The 17,155-nt window shown below is 40.5% G+C and overlaps 1 protein-coding gene across 1 annotated transcript; it reads left to right on the forward strand.

The window, feature by feature from the left end:
- The first annotated feature begins 2,452 nt into the window (after nucleotides 1-2,452).
- Nucleotides 2,453-15,936, forward strand: psmd5 (proteasome 26S subunit, non-ATPase 5). Its single transcript, XM_020458013.2, has 10 exons — nucleotides 2,453-2,677; nucleotides 3,709-3,853; nucleotides 8,202-8,315; nucleotides 8,402-8,530; nucleotides 8,898-9,007; nucleotides 9,145-9,287; nucleotides 9,479-9,670; nucleotides 9,800-9,909; nucleotides 11,066-11,206; nucleotides 11,499-15,936. Exons 1-10 carry the CDS (start codon nucleotides 2,505-2,507, stop codon nucleotides 11,754-11,756), a joined length of 1,515 nt encoding a protein of 504 aa, XP_020313602.1. The 5' UTR covers nucleotides 2,453-2,504; the 3' UTR covers nucleotides 11,757-15,936.
- Nucleotides 15,937-17,155: the final 1,219 nt, after the last annotated feature.

Here is a 17,155-nt window from a genome sequence, read left to right on the forward strand (position 1 = left end):
TAGCATGAATTCTGTGACACATAATATCTTATTCAGTTTTGGAAACCTTAGAGTGTTTTCTTTCCAAAGCTGCCAATTATATGCATAGTCGAGCATCTTTTCCTGACAAAATATTGCGCTTAAAACGGGCACGTTTTTTTATCCATAAATTAAAAGAGCGCCCCCTATATCCAATAAGTTAATTGCATGACATAAGTATTTGATACATTAGAAAAGCAGAACTTAATATTTGGTACAGAAACCTTTGTTTGCAATTACAGAGATCATACGTTTCCTGTAGTTCTTGACCAGGTTTGCACACACTGCAGCAGAGATTTTGGCCCACTACTCCATACAAACCTTCTCCAGATCCTTCAGATTTTGGGGCTGTCGCTGGGCAATACGGACTTTCAGCTCCCTCCAAAATGTTCTATTGGGTTCAGGTTTGGAGACTGGCTAGGCCACTCCAGGACCTTGAGATGCTTCTTACGGAGTTGTTGCCCTGGCTGTGTGTTTCGGGTCGTTGTCATGCTGGAAGACCCAGCCACGACCCATCTTCAATGCTCTTACTGAGGGAAGGAGGTTGTTGGCCAAGATCTCGCGATACATGGCCCCATCCATCCTCCCCTCAATACGGAGCAGTCGTCCTGTCCCCTTTGCAGAAAAGCATCCCCAAAGAATGATGTTTCCACCTCCACGGTTGGGATGGTGTTCTTGGGGTTGTACTCATCCTTGGGGTTGTACTCATCCTTCTTCTTCCTCCAAATACGGCGAGTGGAGTTTAGCCCAAAAAGCTCTATTTTTGTCTCATCAGACCACATGACCTTCTCCCATTCCTCCTCTGGATCATCCAGATGGTCATTGGCAAACTTCAGATGGGCCTGGACATGCGCTGGCTTGAGCAGGGGGACCTTGCGTGCGCTGCAGGATTTTAATCCATGACGGCTTAGTGTGTTACTAATGGTTTTCTTTGAGACTGTGGTCCCAGCTCTCTTCAGGTCATTGACCAGGTCCTGCCGTGTAGTTCTGGGCCGATTCCTCACCTTTCTCATGATCATTGATGCCCCACGAGGTGAGAACTTGCATGGATACCCAGACCGGGGGTGATTGACCGTCATCTTGAATTTCTTCCATTTTCTAATAATTGCGCCAACAGTTGTTGCCTTCTCACCAAGCTGCTTGCCTATTGTCCTGTAGCCCATCCCAGCCTTATGCAGGTCTACAATTTATCCCTGATGTCCTTATACAGCTCTCTGGTCTTGGCCATTGTGGAGAGGTTGGAGTCTGTTTGATTGAGTGTGTGGACAGGTGTCTTTTATACAGGTAACGAGTTCAAACAGGTGCAGTTAATACAGGTAATGAGTGGAGAACAGCAGGGCTTCTTAAAGAAAAACGAACAGGTCTGTGAGAGCCGGAATTCTTATTGGTTGGTAGGTGATCACATACTTATGCAATAAAATGCAAGTGAATTACTTAAAATTCATACAATGTGATTTTCTGGATTTTTGTTTTAGATTCCGTCTCTCACAGTTGAAGTGTACCTATGATTAAAATTACAGACCTCGACATGCTTTGTAAGTAGGAAAACCTGCAAAATCGCCAGTGTTTCAAATACTTGTTCTCCCCACTGTAGATGATCCAAAGGTCGAACCGGCTCAAAGCCCATAACAAAAGGGAGACAACGTGGAGATAAGGAGTAACAAAACATATATTTATTAAATAAAGAAAACTAAGTACAATATACAATGGTATGTGTAATCAGTAATAAGTAGTGTAAGTGAGTGTTTTGCATGAATTAATGTGATAATGCAGGGTGTTGAAAGGTGCCAAAGCAAACAACCAAAAACCACCAAGATATACAACAAATTCTCTAAAGGTGTCTGTCATGGAGGAGACTCTCTTCATGCAGAATTTATTCCTGAATTCCCTGAGTGCCTTGTTAGGGTGAAAGAGGTTGTAGTGTCAAGGATCAGGTGCAGCAAATCTCCTATCTGGTTGTGGTGAAGAGAGTTGAAGAGGCAAGAGGCCACAGTTCTGAAGAAGATATGGCGCTGGATGTACAGCAACCAGTTGCAGTGTTATACGTCAATCAAGTGATCTGGATACACTTATTGTGAAGAAAGTGGATTTTGTAGCATTTATAGCCACAGTTATTAATTGTACAGCACAAGTGTCCAAGAAGCCCACGTAGCTGGACATCATTATATCTTCAGCCGAGAAGTTTTTGGGGATTCCAAGACTTAACGGACTACTGTCATCAGAAAATGTCCCGACCTCATAGGATCTTTCTGAAGGTGTTTAGGGACCTGATTAGAACAGAAAAGCAGGCTAATTTAGTAAAATGTAAACTTCGTTATTGATAGTTTGTATGATTTATTTTTATAAACTGTATATATGTATTATTTTTACTGCATTTTTTTCTATTTGGTTATTTGTATTATTCACCTGTACAGTAGGTGGCGGAATGCACACATAATTGTTGCGAACGCCATTATAACAAAGAAGAAGAAGGTTGCAAGAGCAAAATGGCAGCCTCAATTGAGAGTTTGTTCGTTGAAATAGCAAGCCTTGAAGAGCCTATTGAAGAGCTCCAAACTTTAAAAACGGCCGTTTTATCAATACCTGTAAGCGCCCTTAGGGATACAGTGAGTGGACTCCGGCTTGAAGTGATTTTCTCTCTTTTGAACACAAATGACAGGTCTGTAACCGCTGCACTGCTGAGTCAAGCTTGCCTTAATACTAACATTAGCTAGCTATTTAGCATGGCAACAAACTCAAACTGTTAGTTAGCGAACGTTAGCTTGGACAGCTTCCTTGCAAAATAGACAGCACCTTCATGCAATTTAACTTAGCTAGATAAGTATAGCTACATACCTAAACCACTGTCTCCCGACTCGCTCGCTGACTTGGGTATGAATGCTAACGTTACTCTTGACTAGCTGGCCTTTTCTTAGCTAGCGCCTTGCAAAGATACACAGCGCCTTCATTAATGCAATGTAACTAGCTAGATAAGCTAACGTTACTGGCCCTTTCTTAGGTAGCTAGCTGTGTTGTCAATGGTTTAAAGCTGCAATCCTAGTTGCTACATCCATTTTATGACTTATATATGCATATATATATATATATCTCCATTCATTCTTGAAGAATATATTGTAACGACACTGGGTTTATGAGCACGGATTTCGACTGCAGCTTCGAGACTTGCTCCCTGCCTGTTTCATTACAATACCTTTTAAATGCTTCATGAGCTTAGTTCAATTGTCGTAGTTACCCCATCCGATCCTAGAAAATACAAGCTTGTTTTACGCCAATGTTTGTAAAAGTAAACAAACACTGTATAGCCTCCAAATATAGTGTGCATTCAGGAACGTTTAGGTAAAAATATGCAATGTAGAAGAAATATGCCCCAGTCTCCGACATGTAGAATAATTAATATTCTCTGCATTTTCTATCTGGAACCTTAAGAACATTTTGCAACTGAATGTGGCCCAGGTTAAAACTATAATTTTGATGTCATGGATGGTAAGTTCTTGCATCCATAGCTCTCTGTGAATGTGAGTGGTTACATTTCTCCAAGCCCTTCCCTCAGCTTTTTTCCAAAACACAGGCTTTGTTTCAATTAAGGATTCTAGCTTTAATGCAAAGTGCATTCATGTAGCTGACAGGTGAGATGTGAGTATGAGTCGTGCATGAAAGATTTTCAATGACGAAGTCTCATTAATTTCCCAGAGAGAAAATTGAGCTATGCGTGGACATCCTTGGTCGAATCCTGCTCGCCCTCAGCCCTGTCCACCTGGCCCAAAACTGCAGAGTGGAACTTCAGGCTGGACTGAAACATCCTGATGACACAGTCAAAATACTGGCATTGACACAAGTATGTTACAGCTGTCTTGTTTTTTTTTCTTTATTTAACCAGGTAGGCTAGTTGAGAACACCTTTATTTAACCAGGTAGGCTAGTTGAGAACACCTTTATTTAACCAGGTAGGCTAGTTGAGAACAAGTTCTCATTTACAACTGTGACCTGGCCAAGATAAAGCATAGCAGTGTGAACAGACAACACAGTTACACATGGAGTAAACAATAAACAAGACAATAACACAGTAGAAAATAGTCTATATACATTGTGTGCAAAAGGCATGAGGAGGTAGGCAAATAATTACAATTTAGCAGATTAACTCTGGAGTGATAAATGAACAAATGGTCATGTGCAGGTAGATATACTGGTGTGCAAAAGAGCAGGAAATTAAATAAATAAAAACAGTATGGGGATGAGGTAGGTAAATTGGGTGGGCTATTTACCGATGGACTATGTACAGCTGCAGCGATCGGTTAGCAGCTCAGATAGCAGATATTTGATGGCGCACCATAGGAAACAGTTGATTCAAACACTGCAGCTTAAAAACTGAGTTCCGTTTTGTTATTAAATAGGCTTGTCTCTGCTGCCCTGAGTCAAAATAATAAACTACAACTTCCATATAAGGATCGTTCCACCAATTCGGTGCCCTTTGAGAAGTGTAATTTGGTAATTTAAAAAAACATGCTTTCCCACAAAGAGGTTAAATAAAAAAACAATGCCTATAATTGTCTTAGTGCCAAATATAGTAACAGGGTTGACTTAAGTCAGCCATAAATTTCCTCCAGGGGGAATGTAAGCTTGTTTTTTGCAACAGGGAGTGGCAATTGAATGTAAGCTTCACCCCAAAAATGTAATTGTTAAACAAATTATGGGTAACGGGGTTGATGTGTTATGATCGAGCCGCTCAGTGTCCCACCACAAAACCCCATAAAATTGCCAATAACAGTAGAACCAGCCCAGTTCAAACTACTAGCACCATGCATACCCCACAAGACATTCCACCAAAGATCAGATAAAAAAGATAAAAAATACACCTCAGAACAGTCGGGACTGTGAAGTAAAATAAATGTAGGCACAGACTAGAGGTCGACCGATTCATCTGAATGGCCGATTAATTAGGGCCGATTTCAAGTGCGGCAGGGTAGCCTAGTGGTTAGTGTTGGACTAGTAACCGGAAGGTTGCAAGTTCAAACCCCCGAGCTGACAAGGTACAAATCTGTTGTTCTGCCCCTGAACAGGCAGTTAACCCACTGTTCCTAGGCCGTCATTGAAAATAAGAATTTGTTCTTAACTGACTTGCCTGGTTAAATAACGGTAAAATAGAAAAAAGTTTTCATAACATTCAGAAATCGGTATTTTTGGGTGCCGATTTGCCTTTAAAAATATATATATATATTGTCTTATTATTATAAAAATGTTTTAAATACCTTGTAACTAGGCAAGTCAGTTTAGAACACATTCTTATTTTCAATGGCGGCCTAGGAACGATGGGTTAACTGCCTCGTTCAGGGGCAGATAAAACAAACATTCAGATAGGATGATGGGGACAATTTCAGTGAAAAATATAAGAGGGCAACCGTACTTCTGCAAAGTTTCAGAAAAATAACTTCCAAAATGAGTGTGCATTTATCATGAAGTCACCCAGGTGTCCCACACAAGTAGCCCAAATGTACCCAAGTGGCCAAATTGGTGAAGTTATACATTTTTAATGGAATAACTATATACAAAATACCAAAATGGTATTCTAAAAAATATGAAGAAAAAAAATATACATTTACAAAATAACATGGGTACCTATTTACACACTTTCAATATTTGGAAGACCCTCAGTCCACTATCAAATCAAATGTATTTATATAGCCCTTCATACATCAGCTGATATCTCAAAGTGCTGTACAGAAACACAGCCTAAAACCCCAAACAGCAAGCAATGCAGGTGTAGAAGCACGGTGGCTAGGAAAAACCCCCAAAGGCCAAAACCTAGGAAGAAACCTAGAGAGGAACCAGGCTATGAGGGGTGGCCAGTCCTCTTCTGGCTGTGCCGGGTGGAGATTTATAACAACATGGCCGAGATTTTCAAACGTTCATAGATGACCAGCAGGGTCAAATAATAATCACAGTAGTTGTAGAGGATGCAACAGGACAGCACCTCAAGTGTAAATATGAACAGTTTAGGGTTCCATAGCCGCAGGCAGAACAGTTGAAACTAGAACAGCAGCAAGGCCAGGTGGACTGGGGACAGCAAGGAGTCATCATGCCAGGTAGTCCTGACCCATGGTCCTAGGGCTCAGGTCCTCCGAGAGAGAGAAAGAGAGAATTAGAGAGCATACTTAAATTCACACAGGACACCGGATAAGACAGGAGAAGTACTCCAGATATAACAAACTGACCCTAGCCCCCCGACACAAACTACTACAGCATAAATACTGGAGGCTGAGACAGGAGGGGTCAGGAGACACTGGCCCCATCCGATAAGACCCCCGGACATGGCCAAACAGGAAGGATATAACATCACGTGGGTTGGGGTGGGGCGGCAGACACATTTCATCACTTTTCATTACATAATTTCATCACATTACATTTTTATATATTGCTTCTAAAATGTAAATAAATCACAAATAATATTTTATATGATTAATTTCAAACAAGGGCATCAGCATGAGAAGAACTTACCAGTCCAAAACGGTGACATTGTTCCTCTTCTGCAGGCACCGTTACAGTTTATACACAGTGGCTACAACGGTGTCCTCTCCGTTAAAAAATATTCCTCCACTCGCTAAATGAATCGTCCTACAACAATCTCTGTCTCACTTTTCTGATCAATTTCTTCTAAAATTGTGTGTACATCTGTATATCTAGACTTAGATTTAGCTTTCCCTGACTTAGTCGCCATACTGATGTATAAACAGCTGAATCTGTGCGTTTACCAAAACAACGCTGTGCGTAAAATGCATCAGTGGTCATTGGTTTAAAATACAGTCAATCAACGAAATAGCGGTCATATCATTTGTGCACAGTGATGTCATTACTTGTTGTCTTCAAATCGGTTTCCTTCAGTCAATACGTCCCACGAAATGGCCCATCAGGTTTGGTTGTGTTACAAACAAACCAGTTGATTGCAGTGAAACCAAACATGACTGGAAAAGTCACGTTTTGTGTGGGTTATTTACCTGGAATGTGTCGTTGAAAATGGAATGAGATGGAATTCACGACACAAGCGGTTCACAAAATGTTTCGTGTTAGGCTATATAAAAAATGGATTTTATCAAACAAAAGATCATTCATTGTGTAACAATGAGCACTGGGATTGCAAACAGACGAAGATGTATGTGATTTTGTTACGCCTGTGCTGGTTGAATCTTTTTATTTTTTTATGGGGCTCTATGCTCAGATAATCTCATCGTATTCTTTCGCAGTAAATCCTTTTTTAAATCTGACAAAGCAGTTGGATTAGCAAGATTCTAGGCTTTCGATACATGTGAGACACTTGTATTTTCATGAACGTTTAATATGACTATTTTAGTAGCGATCACCGTATGTTGTGGAATTTCAGCCCGCTACCGGGTTCCGTGCTCAGAGAGGTTAACTACACATGGTTGATATTCTCTAGCGGAAGCTATACTGTTACACTGGCAATACTAAAGTGCCTATAAGATCATCCAATAGACAAAGGTTAATGAAATACAAATGGTATAGAGGGAAATAGTCCTATAATTCCTATAATAACTACTACAACCTAAAACCTCTTACCTGGGAATATTGAAGACTCATGTTAAAAGGAACCACCAGCTTTCATATCTTCTCATGTTCTGAGCAAGGAACTGAAACGTTAGCTTTCTTACATGGCATATATTGCACTTTTACTTTCTTCTCCAACACTTTGTTTTTGTTCAATTTGATTTAAATAATGCATGTTTCATTATTTGAGACTAAATTGATTTTATTGATGTATTATATTAAGTTAAAATAAGTGTTCATTGTTCATTCAGTATCGTTGTAATTGTCATTATTACATATCGGTCGATTGAATCAGTATCTGCTTTTTTTGGTCCTCCAATCTGTATCGGCGTTGAAAAATCATAATTGGTCGACGTCTAGTGTTCACAGTAAACGCACACTGGAAGTTCCACAGAATTTTCACAATGTTCAAGTTTGCACTCAGCAGACTGAAATGTGCTTTTTTTTGGAGAGACTATTGGGAGGGACCTACCTGAATTTGTTTCTAAATGTTTAGCTATTTTCTGCTATTAATGAATACACCCCTGGTCTGTCTGAGCCTAGAGCTGTTCACTCTAGCTGTCATGGTGGCATAACTTAATACAAAGATCAGGCAGCCATAATCAATAACATTTTCATTTTCTGCAGATTGGTAGAATGGTATTGAACCATGAGGCAGTTACAGAAATTCAGAACAACCAAGACATACTTCGGGAAGTGATCCAGTGCATCAAAGGAGAGAAGATGACAGTGGCCAAAGAGGTTGGCATAAAGATGATACATTTTTGTAACCACATGTTACATTTCAAAACCACTTGTTGCTCAAGACCAGTTAATCAATTTCACAGGCAATACGAGCTCTTGCCAAACTTAGCCACTCCAAAGCTGGGTTAGATGCTCTATTCAGGAGCGACTTGCTGAAAGACCTCAAGGATGTGATGGCTACAAGTGATATTGTCAGATACAGAGTATATGAGGTACGTCCATTGCCACACATGTTTGTCTGTTTCCTAATATGTCTAATCTCTTGGAAATATGCTTACCCATATGAGTGTTTGAAAATAGAATTGCATGGTGGAGCATAGTGATAAGCATCAGTTAAACATATGGTAACCTTATCATGAAGTTGCTCATACATCTGAATATTGCAGTAACTACTCTAGTAACAATATTTTAACATGTTTTTACGAAGTGCAAATTCCAATAAGCACAGTAATGGAAAGAAGTGTTTTTCTTAGTATAAATATGGTACAAATAGCACACCAAATATGGCTGCTGGTACCTATGCTTTGAATGGGAATGTCAATTCTTCTGTTCAATATTGACTGGTCTCTCCTGTTGCAGCTGATAGTGGACATATCGTCTGTCTCTCCTGTTTCCCTGGGTTACTGTGCCAACAGCAGCTTTATTTCCCAGCTACTAGGAGAGCTGACAGGAGATGATGTACTGGTCAGGTAAAACATGGATAACCCACACCAAACAGACAGACAATCTCTTGCTCCTACTCTCCGTCACTGGCCACACAGACGAACACACCAACTCCCCCTCCCATTTCCTTTTTATGATATGTAGTGACCTCTGTCTGTTTCAGGGCTACAGCCATTGAGATGGTGACCACACTTTCCCACAGTCAGCATGGGCGCCAGTACCTGGCACAGCAAGGCATCATGGATAAGATATCCAACATGATCACTGGAGCAAAATCAGACCCCTTCTCTAGTTTCTACCTGCCAGGTGAGGAAGTTGTGAGTTCATCTCACATTTGCATTTTAGTAATTTAGAGGACGGACGCTCTTATCCAGAGTATAGTGTACAGTATACATGTTCATACTGGGCCCCAATGGGAATCAAACCCACAACCCTGGTGTTGCAATCACCACGCTCTATCAACTGAGCCAGATGAGACCATGATGTCTCCCACACAGGGCTGGTGAAGTTCTTTGGGAACCTGGCCATCATGGACAGTCCCCAGCACGTGTGTGAGACCTACCCAGCTTTCCAGAACAAGGTGTTTGAGATGGCCATCGACCCAGACCCTGTTATGACTGGAGTGGCTCTGGACACACTGGGGGTCCTGGGCTCCACTGTGGAGGGGAAACAAGTCCTGCAGAAAACAGGTTTTTATTTTGTATGTTGGTTTGTTTGTGTTTTGTGTCACTGCATTAATTCCTTATTACATAATCAATTTAGTAACTGCAGTAGATAACAATTACTCACTTTCTGTTTTGGTTTGTGTGTGTGTTCAGGTGAGAAGTTCAATGCTGTGCTGAAGAGAATGAGCAAGCTGGCCAGCGGTGGAGCCACCGAGCTGCGAGTGCGTTGTCTGGAGGCCATCTCACTCCTAATCACTCTGCAGGTCTGTCTGTGTCTCTGTATCTCAGTGGTGTGTGTGTGTTACCAGAAAAAAAATGGGGGACACGTTCTATTTTAAAAAATAAATAATTTAAACAATTTTCTACATTGTAGAATACTAGTGACGACATCAAAACTATGTAATAACCATAAAAGATTAAACAAATCTATAGTACCTGCAAAACAAGAGGCGACTCCGGGATGCTGGCCTTCTAGGCAGAGTTGCAAAGAAAAAGCCATATCTCAGACTGGCCAGATAAGCAAAAGAACACAGACACTAGACACTAGACTCGGCCTAGAAGGCCAGCATCCCGGAGTCACCTCTTCACTGCTGACATTGAGACTGGTGTTTTGCCGGTACTATTTAATGAAGCTGCCAGTTGAGGACATGTGAGGTGTCGTTTTCTCAAACTAGACACTCTAATGTACTTGTCCTCTTGCTCAGTTGTGCACCGGGGCCTCCCACTCCTCTTTCTATTCTGGTTAGAGCCAGTTTGCGCTGTTCTGTGAAGTTCAATGCTGTGCTGTAGTAGTACACAGCATTGTAGAAGCTCTTCAGTTTCCTGCATGGGATAGCCTTCATTTCTCATAACAAGAATAGACGGATGAGTTTCAGAAGAAAGGTCTTTGTTTCTGGCCATTTTGAGCCTGTAATCGAACCCACAAATGCTGATGCTCCAGATACTCAACTAGTCTAAAGAAGGCCAGTTTTATTGCTTCTTTAATGAGCACACGTTTTCAGCTGTGCTACCATCATTGCAAAAGGGTTTTCTAATGACCAATGACTTTTAAAATTATGAACTTGGATTAGCTAACACAACGTGCATTGGAACACAGGAGTGATGGTTGCTGATAATGACCCTCTATGCCTATGTAGATATTCCATTAAATTAGCTGTTCCAAGCTACAATATTCGTTTACAACATTAACCATGTCTACACTGTATTTCTGATCAATTTGATGTTATTTTAATGGACAGAATGTGCTTTTCTTTAAACATTTCTAAGTGACCCCAAACATTTGAACATTAGGGTTTCTGACTTGTTTTCAATGAGAATGACAGATCTACAAGTTGCATTTGTATCTGAAATGAGTCAGGTCATACATAAAACGACATAATGGACCTTGTGTAAAGAATGCTGTGTCTGTGTGCGTACCAGGCTGAACAGCAGACAGAGGACCTGCTGGTTCTAACAGAGTCCTGGTTCCATCTGCTGTCTAACCAGCCTATGGAGATGATCCGGAACATCAGCACCCAGCCCTTCCCTGAGCTCCACTGTAGTGCTCTACGCATATTCATTGTGAGTGGATGGTCAGGAATTAGTGTACACATTACTGAACTTTTTTTTCCTTAAAAACGGAACAAAGTAACTGCGGCTATGTTTCAGCACCATACTACATATTTTTTGTATAGAATCTGATGTAAGAATTCATGTAAGAACCCTTTGTGATTTTGGCCCACTGTTGTAAAAGACCAAGTGTCATTGAGTCGGAGGTGATTTCATGAAAACATAGGAATTGTTTGTTCATCAATTATTGCCTCACTGGCTAAAACTCAGTAATTTTGTCTATGGTGTCTTTGTTGTGTTGCAGGCCATCGCTCCCCAGCCATGGGGTCAAAGGTTAATGATTGGCACGCCAGGGTTCATGGAGTTCATTGTCGACCGTTCGACTGGTCCGACCAAGGAAGCGAAGGATGCTAAGTTTGAGCTTGTGGGTGCGCTGGTGAGCTCTTCCACAGCAGCGGACATCTTGGGTAGCCAGCACTACTTACGCCTGCGGTCCTACCTCCGAGAGGGAGCGTACTATGTGACCGCTGTAGCAACAGTGACCACAGAGGGAGCAGACTGAGAGAAATGGGGAAGATTTCAAATTACACGCTATTCCCAATATAGTACACTACCTTAGGCCCTACTCAAAAGTAGTGAGCTGTATGGATAGTAGGTTTAACTTGAGACTGCTACCAGACCAGGACCAACGAGACTAAATTCTTGTTATTTTATTAGATCGCCTGAGATGCATTTACTGTTACTTTTTCTAAGTGGAATATTTGCCCTTATTAAAGAGGAAGCATATTGAAAATGACAATCCAATAGTTATGATTTTTATATTGCACACTTGCATAAGACAGACTTTCCAAAACATTAGGAACACCTTTTGCACTCAGACCAAACTCAATTCGTTGGCATGGACTCCACAAAGTGTCAAGTGTTCCACAGGGATGTTGACTCCAGTGCTTCCCACAGTCGTCAAGTTGGCTGGATCTCCTTTGGGTGGTGGACCATTCTTGATACGCACGGGAAACTTTTGAGTGTGAAAAACCCAGTCAGCATTGCAGTTCTTGACACTCAAACTGGTGTGCCTGACACCTACTACCATACACCATTCAAAGGCACATATTTTTCCTTGCCCATTTACTCTCTGAATGGCACAAAAACACAATCCATGTCTCTGGCTCCAGACTTAAATCCTTTAACCGCCTGTGTACTCTTTCATCTACACTGATTTGAAGTGCATTTAACAATAAGGGTTCATAGCTTTCACCTGGTCAGTCTGTTGTTGAAAGAGCAGGTGTTCCTAATGTTTTGTATACTCAGTGTACCTACAGGCCTTTTCTCAACTCCTCTTCTGTATCCCAGAAACCGATGTGGTCACCATATGTATGTGTGAATTAATAGGTGAACGGAGGCATTTCCTCTCCTCGATTGCCGCCTCCAGCGGAGGATGCTCAGGTGTATCCTAACGCTGAAGAATTTTCAAAATCAGCCTGTGACGTGTATTTGTATTTCTTAGAGATCCCCATTAGCTGCTGCCATGGACAGACCAGACTTCTCCCTATCTTAGCTACTATTGATTCAACATGTTTTGACCATAACTTTACAGTCCAGTGTTACTCCAAGCAGTTTAGTCACCTCATATTACTCAATTTCCACAGTCTTACAATATTTAGTTGAGGTTTAGGGAATGTTTTTCCAATATGTAGGACTAACTTATTCCTTGCCATGGATTCTGAAACTATCTGCAGCTCTTAAGTGCTCCAGTTGCTGTAGTAGCTGATGTGTATAGTGTTGATTCATCCGCATACATATACATTTTCTCAAGGCCAGTTATATATATATATATATTTTTTTTTAAAGGGGGCCTAGACAGCTGCCCTGGGGAATTCCTGATTCTACCTGGATTATGTTGGAGAGGCTTCCATTCAAGAACCCCCTCTGTTCTGTTACAAGTAATTATTTTATCCACAATATAGCAGGGGGGGTAAAGCTATAACACATTTTTCAATGGCAGACTATGATCGATAATGTCAAAAGCTGCAATGATACCTCTTTTAAATAGCTGTTGGAACTTGCATTGGAGAAACATGTAAAGTGTTTGCTTCATGAGCTGAAATAAAAGATCCCAGAAATATTCCATACTCACAATTTCTCAATTTGGTGAATGCATTTGTTTCCATCCCTGTTAGTGAGCATTTCTCCTTTGCCAAGAATCTTTCCATCTGACAGGTGTGGCATATCAATAAGCTGTTTAAACAGCATGGTCATTATACAGGTGAACCTTGTGCTGGGGACAATAAAAGGCCACTCTAAAATGTGCAGTTTTGTTGCCACAGATTTCTCAAGTTTTGAGGGAGTGTGTAATTGGCATGCTGAATGCAGGAATGTCCACCAGAGAATGAGTTATTTAATTTATCCTCTAAACTGCCTCCAACATCGTTTTAGAGAATTTGGCAGTACGTCCAACCAGCCTCAACCGCAGACCACGCGTAACCACGGCAACCCAGGATGTCCACGTCTGGCTTCTTCAGCTGCGGGATTGTCTGAGACCAGCCACCTGGACAGCTGATGAAACAGGAGTATTTCTGTATGTTGTAAAGCCCTTTTGTGGGGAAAAACTCATTCTGATTGGCTGGGCCTGGCTCCCCAGTTGTGAAATCCATACATTAGGGCCAAGTATTTTTTTCAATTGACTTATTTCCTTATATGAACTGTAATGCCGTAAAATTGTTGCATACATATTTTTGTTCGTGAGGTATTGATTGTGGAGTCCACCTGTGGTAAATTCAATTGATTGGACATCATTTGGAAAGGGGCACATCTGTCTATATAAGGTCCCACAGTTGACCGAGCAAAAACCAAGCCATGAGGTCGAAGGAATTGTCTAAAGCTCAGAAACAAGATTGTGTTGAGGCACAGATCTGGGGAAGGGTCCCAAAAAATGTCTGCAGCATTTAAGTTCCCCAAGAACACTGTGGCCTCCAATTTTAAATTGAAGTTTGGAACCACCAAGACTTTCTAGAGCTGGCCGCCAGGCCAAACTGAGCAATTGGGGGAGAAAGGCCTTGGTCAGGGAGGTGACCAAGAACCCGATGGTCGCTCTGACAGAGCTCCAGAGTTCCTCTGGAGATGGGAGAACCTTCCAGAAGGACAACCATCTCTGCAGCAATCAGGCTTCGATGATAGTGTGGCCAGACGGGGACCACTCCTCCGTATAAAAATCATGTCCAATCAATTGAATTTACCACAGGTGGACTCCAACCAAGTTCTACAAACATCTCAAGGATGATCAATGGAAACAGGATGCACCCGAGCTCAATTTTGTCTCAGAGCAAAGGGTCTGAATACTTTTAAGAAAATAAGAAATCTGTTTAAAAAAAATGTTTTATATAATATATTTACAAAAATGTCCAAAAACCTGTTTGCAAAAACCTTTTTGCTTTGTCATTATGGGGTATTGTGTGTATATTGTGAAGGATGATTTTTGAAAGTCAATTTTAGAATAAGGCTGTAACGTAACAAAACGTGGAAAAAGTCAAGGGGTCTAAATATTTTCTGAAATAACTTTTTTTTTTTATGGGAAAAGTGAGGAGACTATCAAAATGTGTTGTTTCTTTTATACCTGAAAAAAAACTAAACTGTTCATGTTCGATATTATTAGGTTTGTTTTGTTAGTGAATTGACAGCTCCTGTCAAGATGTTATGGTTGTAAGATGGGACGTTGCTGCCATCTGTTGGTAAATGTTAATTGCTGCATCAGTGTTTTTGCAAGCATGTTTGATATACCCGGATGCATTGCAATTTGCTGAACAAGCATCAATGACTCTGCGTCCAAACACTTAAAAGACACACCCTCGTCCACTTACCCTCACCTTATGCCCTTGTGGGATACCCCGTCACCATCTTGGCGTGTGGTCCAAATGATTAGCCAAGCAAGGGAAGTTTGCAACGTAAGCCCTTTAGCCATCATTTATAGTCAGCTTTGCGAGTGTACAATTATGTTCACTCAAGGGCCTAAAACTCCCCATAATTCAATTCGCTACGATATTTACTTTTTACGTAGTAGAACAATGTATAACTTATTTGCATTTGTTTTTACTTACACTTGTATGTTGACTACTCCATTGATGTTGTCTTTAAGTTTTCGTGGATTTTTCTTAGTGATGTACAGTTTTTCTTTTGGAAATTGTAGAAATAAAACATTTTCCTTCTTCAGAAGTCCCAGCTAGGCAGGCTAACATTAGTTAGCTAATTAATTTACTAGCTATCATACAGTAGGTGTATATTAATAATTATATATTCAATATAAGTAGACATGCACTGATAATTGAATGAGGCGCATATAAAGCACCCACAATCCACCGGTGGCTGAAAACAATCACCGCGGGATTAACGAGTGATGAATTTCCAGCCAATCGTGGTTCCTTTAAAAATCATTCCTTCCTCACATCCCTTTATTAACAACAAATCAATACATAAAGTACATAGATTACAAACAATGGACAATCGAGCTAGGGGGTACAATATCACATTACAATTACACAAGGACGTTAAGGATCATCCCTTGCCCTGCAAGTGTATACTCGTGAAACGTCATCAGAAGTGTCCACTTAATTTGAGGGCTGAGGGGATAGGGTGTGTCTTTTAAGTGTTTTTTCCGCATTTGTGTCTCGTCATTAACATCCAAACAGGAACTGCACCCGCTGCTTTGGGCTAGTATTTTGGCTTGCTCATCAATAAATGCTGGTGGTGTGTATCTGGTGTGGTGGTTGTGTTGTGTTGTTTTTGTTTGTGTTTATAAATAAAATGGGGGAAAAAAAGAAATATAAATTCTGGCGACCATGACAGAAGCCAAATGTGAGTTGGCTTGGGGGTGTGGTTTGATGTGGGTGTTTCTTGGGTGTGTCCTTGCCACCACCAAGACACACTCGTCCCTCAGAACTTTCATAGTTTTGATGTCTTGCTATTATTATGCAATATAGAAAATAGTAAAAATAAAGAAAAACCTTGGAATGTTTGAAGATTCTTGAAGAATATGACTTAGAAATGGCTCATGATTTCTCCAAAATATAAGCGTGTTTTTCTCCAATGTTTGTAAACATTGTAAATGTAAACAAACACTGTATAGCCTCATAACATGGTTAAAACAATAATTCTGATATAATGGAAGGTCGGTCCTTTTATCCATAGCTCTGTCTAATAATCTGAGTGGTTACATTTCAGAGGCTGGGCAAAGATTTTGTTATTGTTTCATTAAAGGATTTTCCCTTTAAACAGCTGCATATTATCAAGATATCAAAGTGTCATCAACAAAAAGGTAAACAATAGGTCTATAGCAAATTAAGCATATGGCATTCATTTTTCACATGAAAATAGCACTTTTCAGTAGTCACAAAGCATGCAAGAGCGCAGCATTTATTTTTCAACTTGAATCAATGAGCCTAATCAGTCCTCCATGACAACAAAATCATAAACAACAGAGTAGGGCTGGCTTATAAGTCATTTGTTTTGTGGTTATGCTCAGGTAAAACAATTTGGCTAATCTACACTTCCATATTTCCAAGTCCTATTCTTGAAGATCAAGGGGCATAACATTATTTGAAATGACTGGAATTCTGATAGACTTTGGTTTTTAATGTAAATCATATTATATGTAGAAGAAAGTGATGGGTTAGAAGAAGCCTACATAACCAACCCATAACGTAACATGTAACATCCATATATGGCCAGCTATGTAAACTTTAACATTTATTTATCCTGCAATAGGTGTCGTTCAATTGGTAACATACATTTTTGTCTTCTTCTAATGCATCTTAAGGGGAAAGTAATCTAAAAGTAACTGAATGTAACCAGATTACATTACTAATTGCAATTTTGGTAACTAGTAACTAATGGATTACATTTGGTAACATACCCAACCCGGTCAGTAGTTGTGTGGTTCAGGTCAGCTAGTGGACATTAGAAATCTTCTCT

This window comes from Oncorhynchus kisutch, linkage group LG23 (genome assembly GCF_002021735.2).
Source record: "Oncorhynchus kisutch isolate 150728-3 linkage group LG23, Okis_V2, whole genome shotgun sequence".
NCBI lineage: Eukaryota > Metazoa > Chordata > Actinopteri > Salmoniformes > Salmonidae > Oncorhynchus > Oncorhynchus kisutch.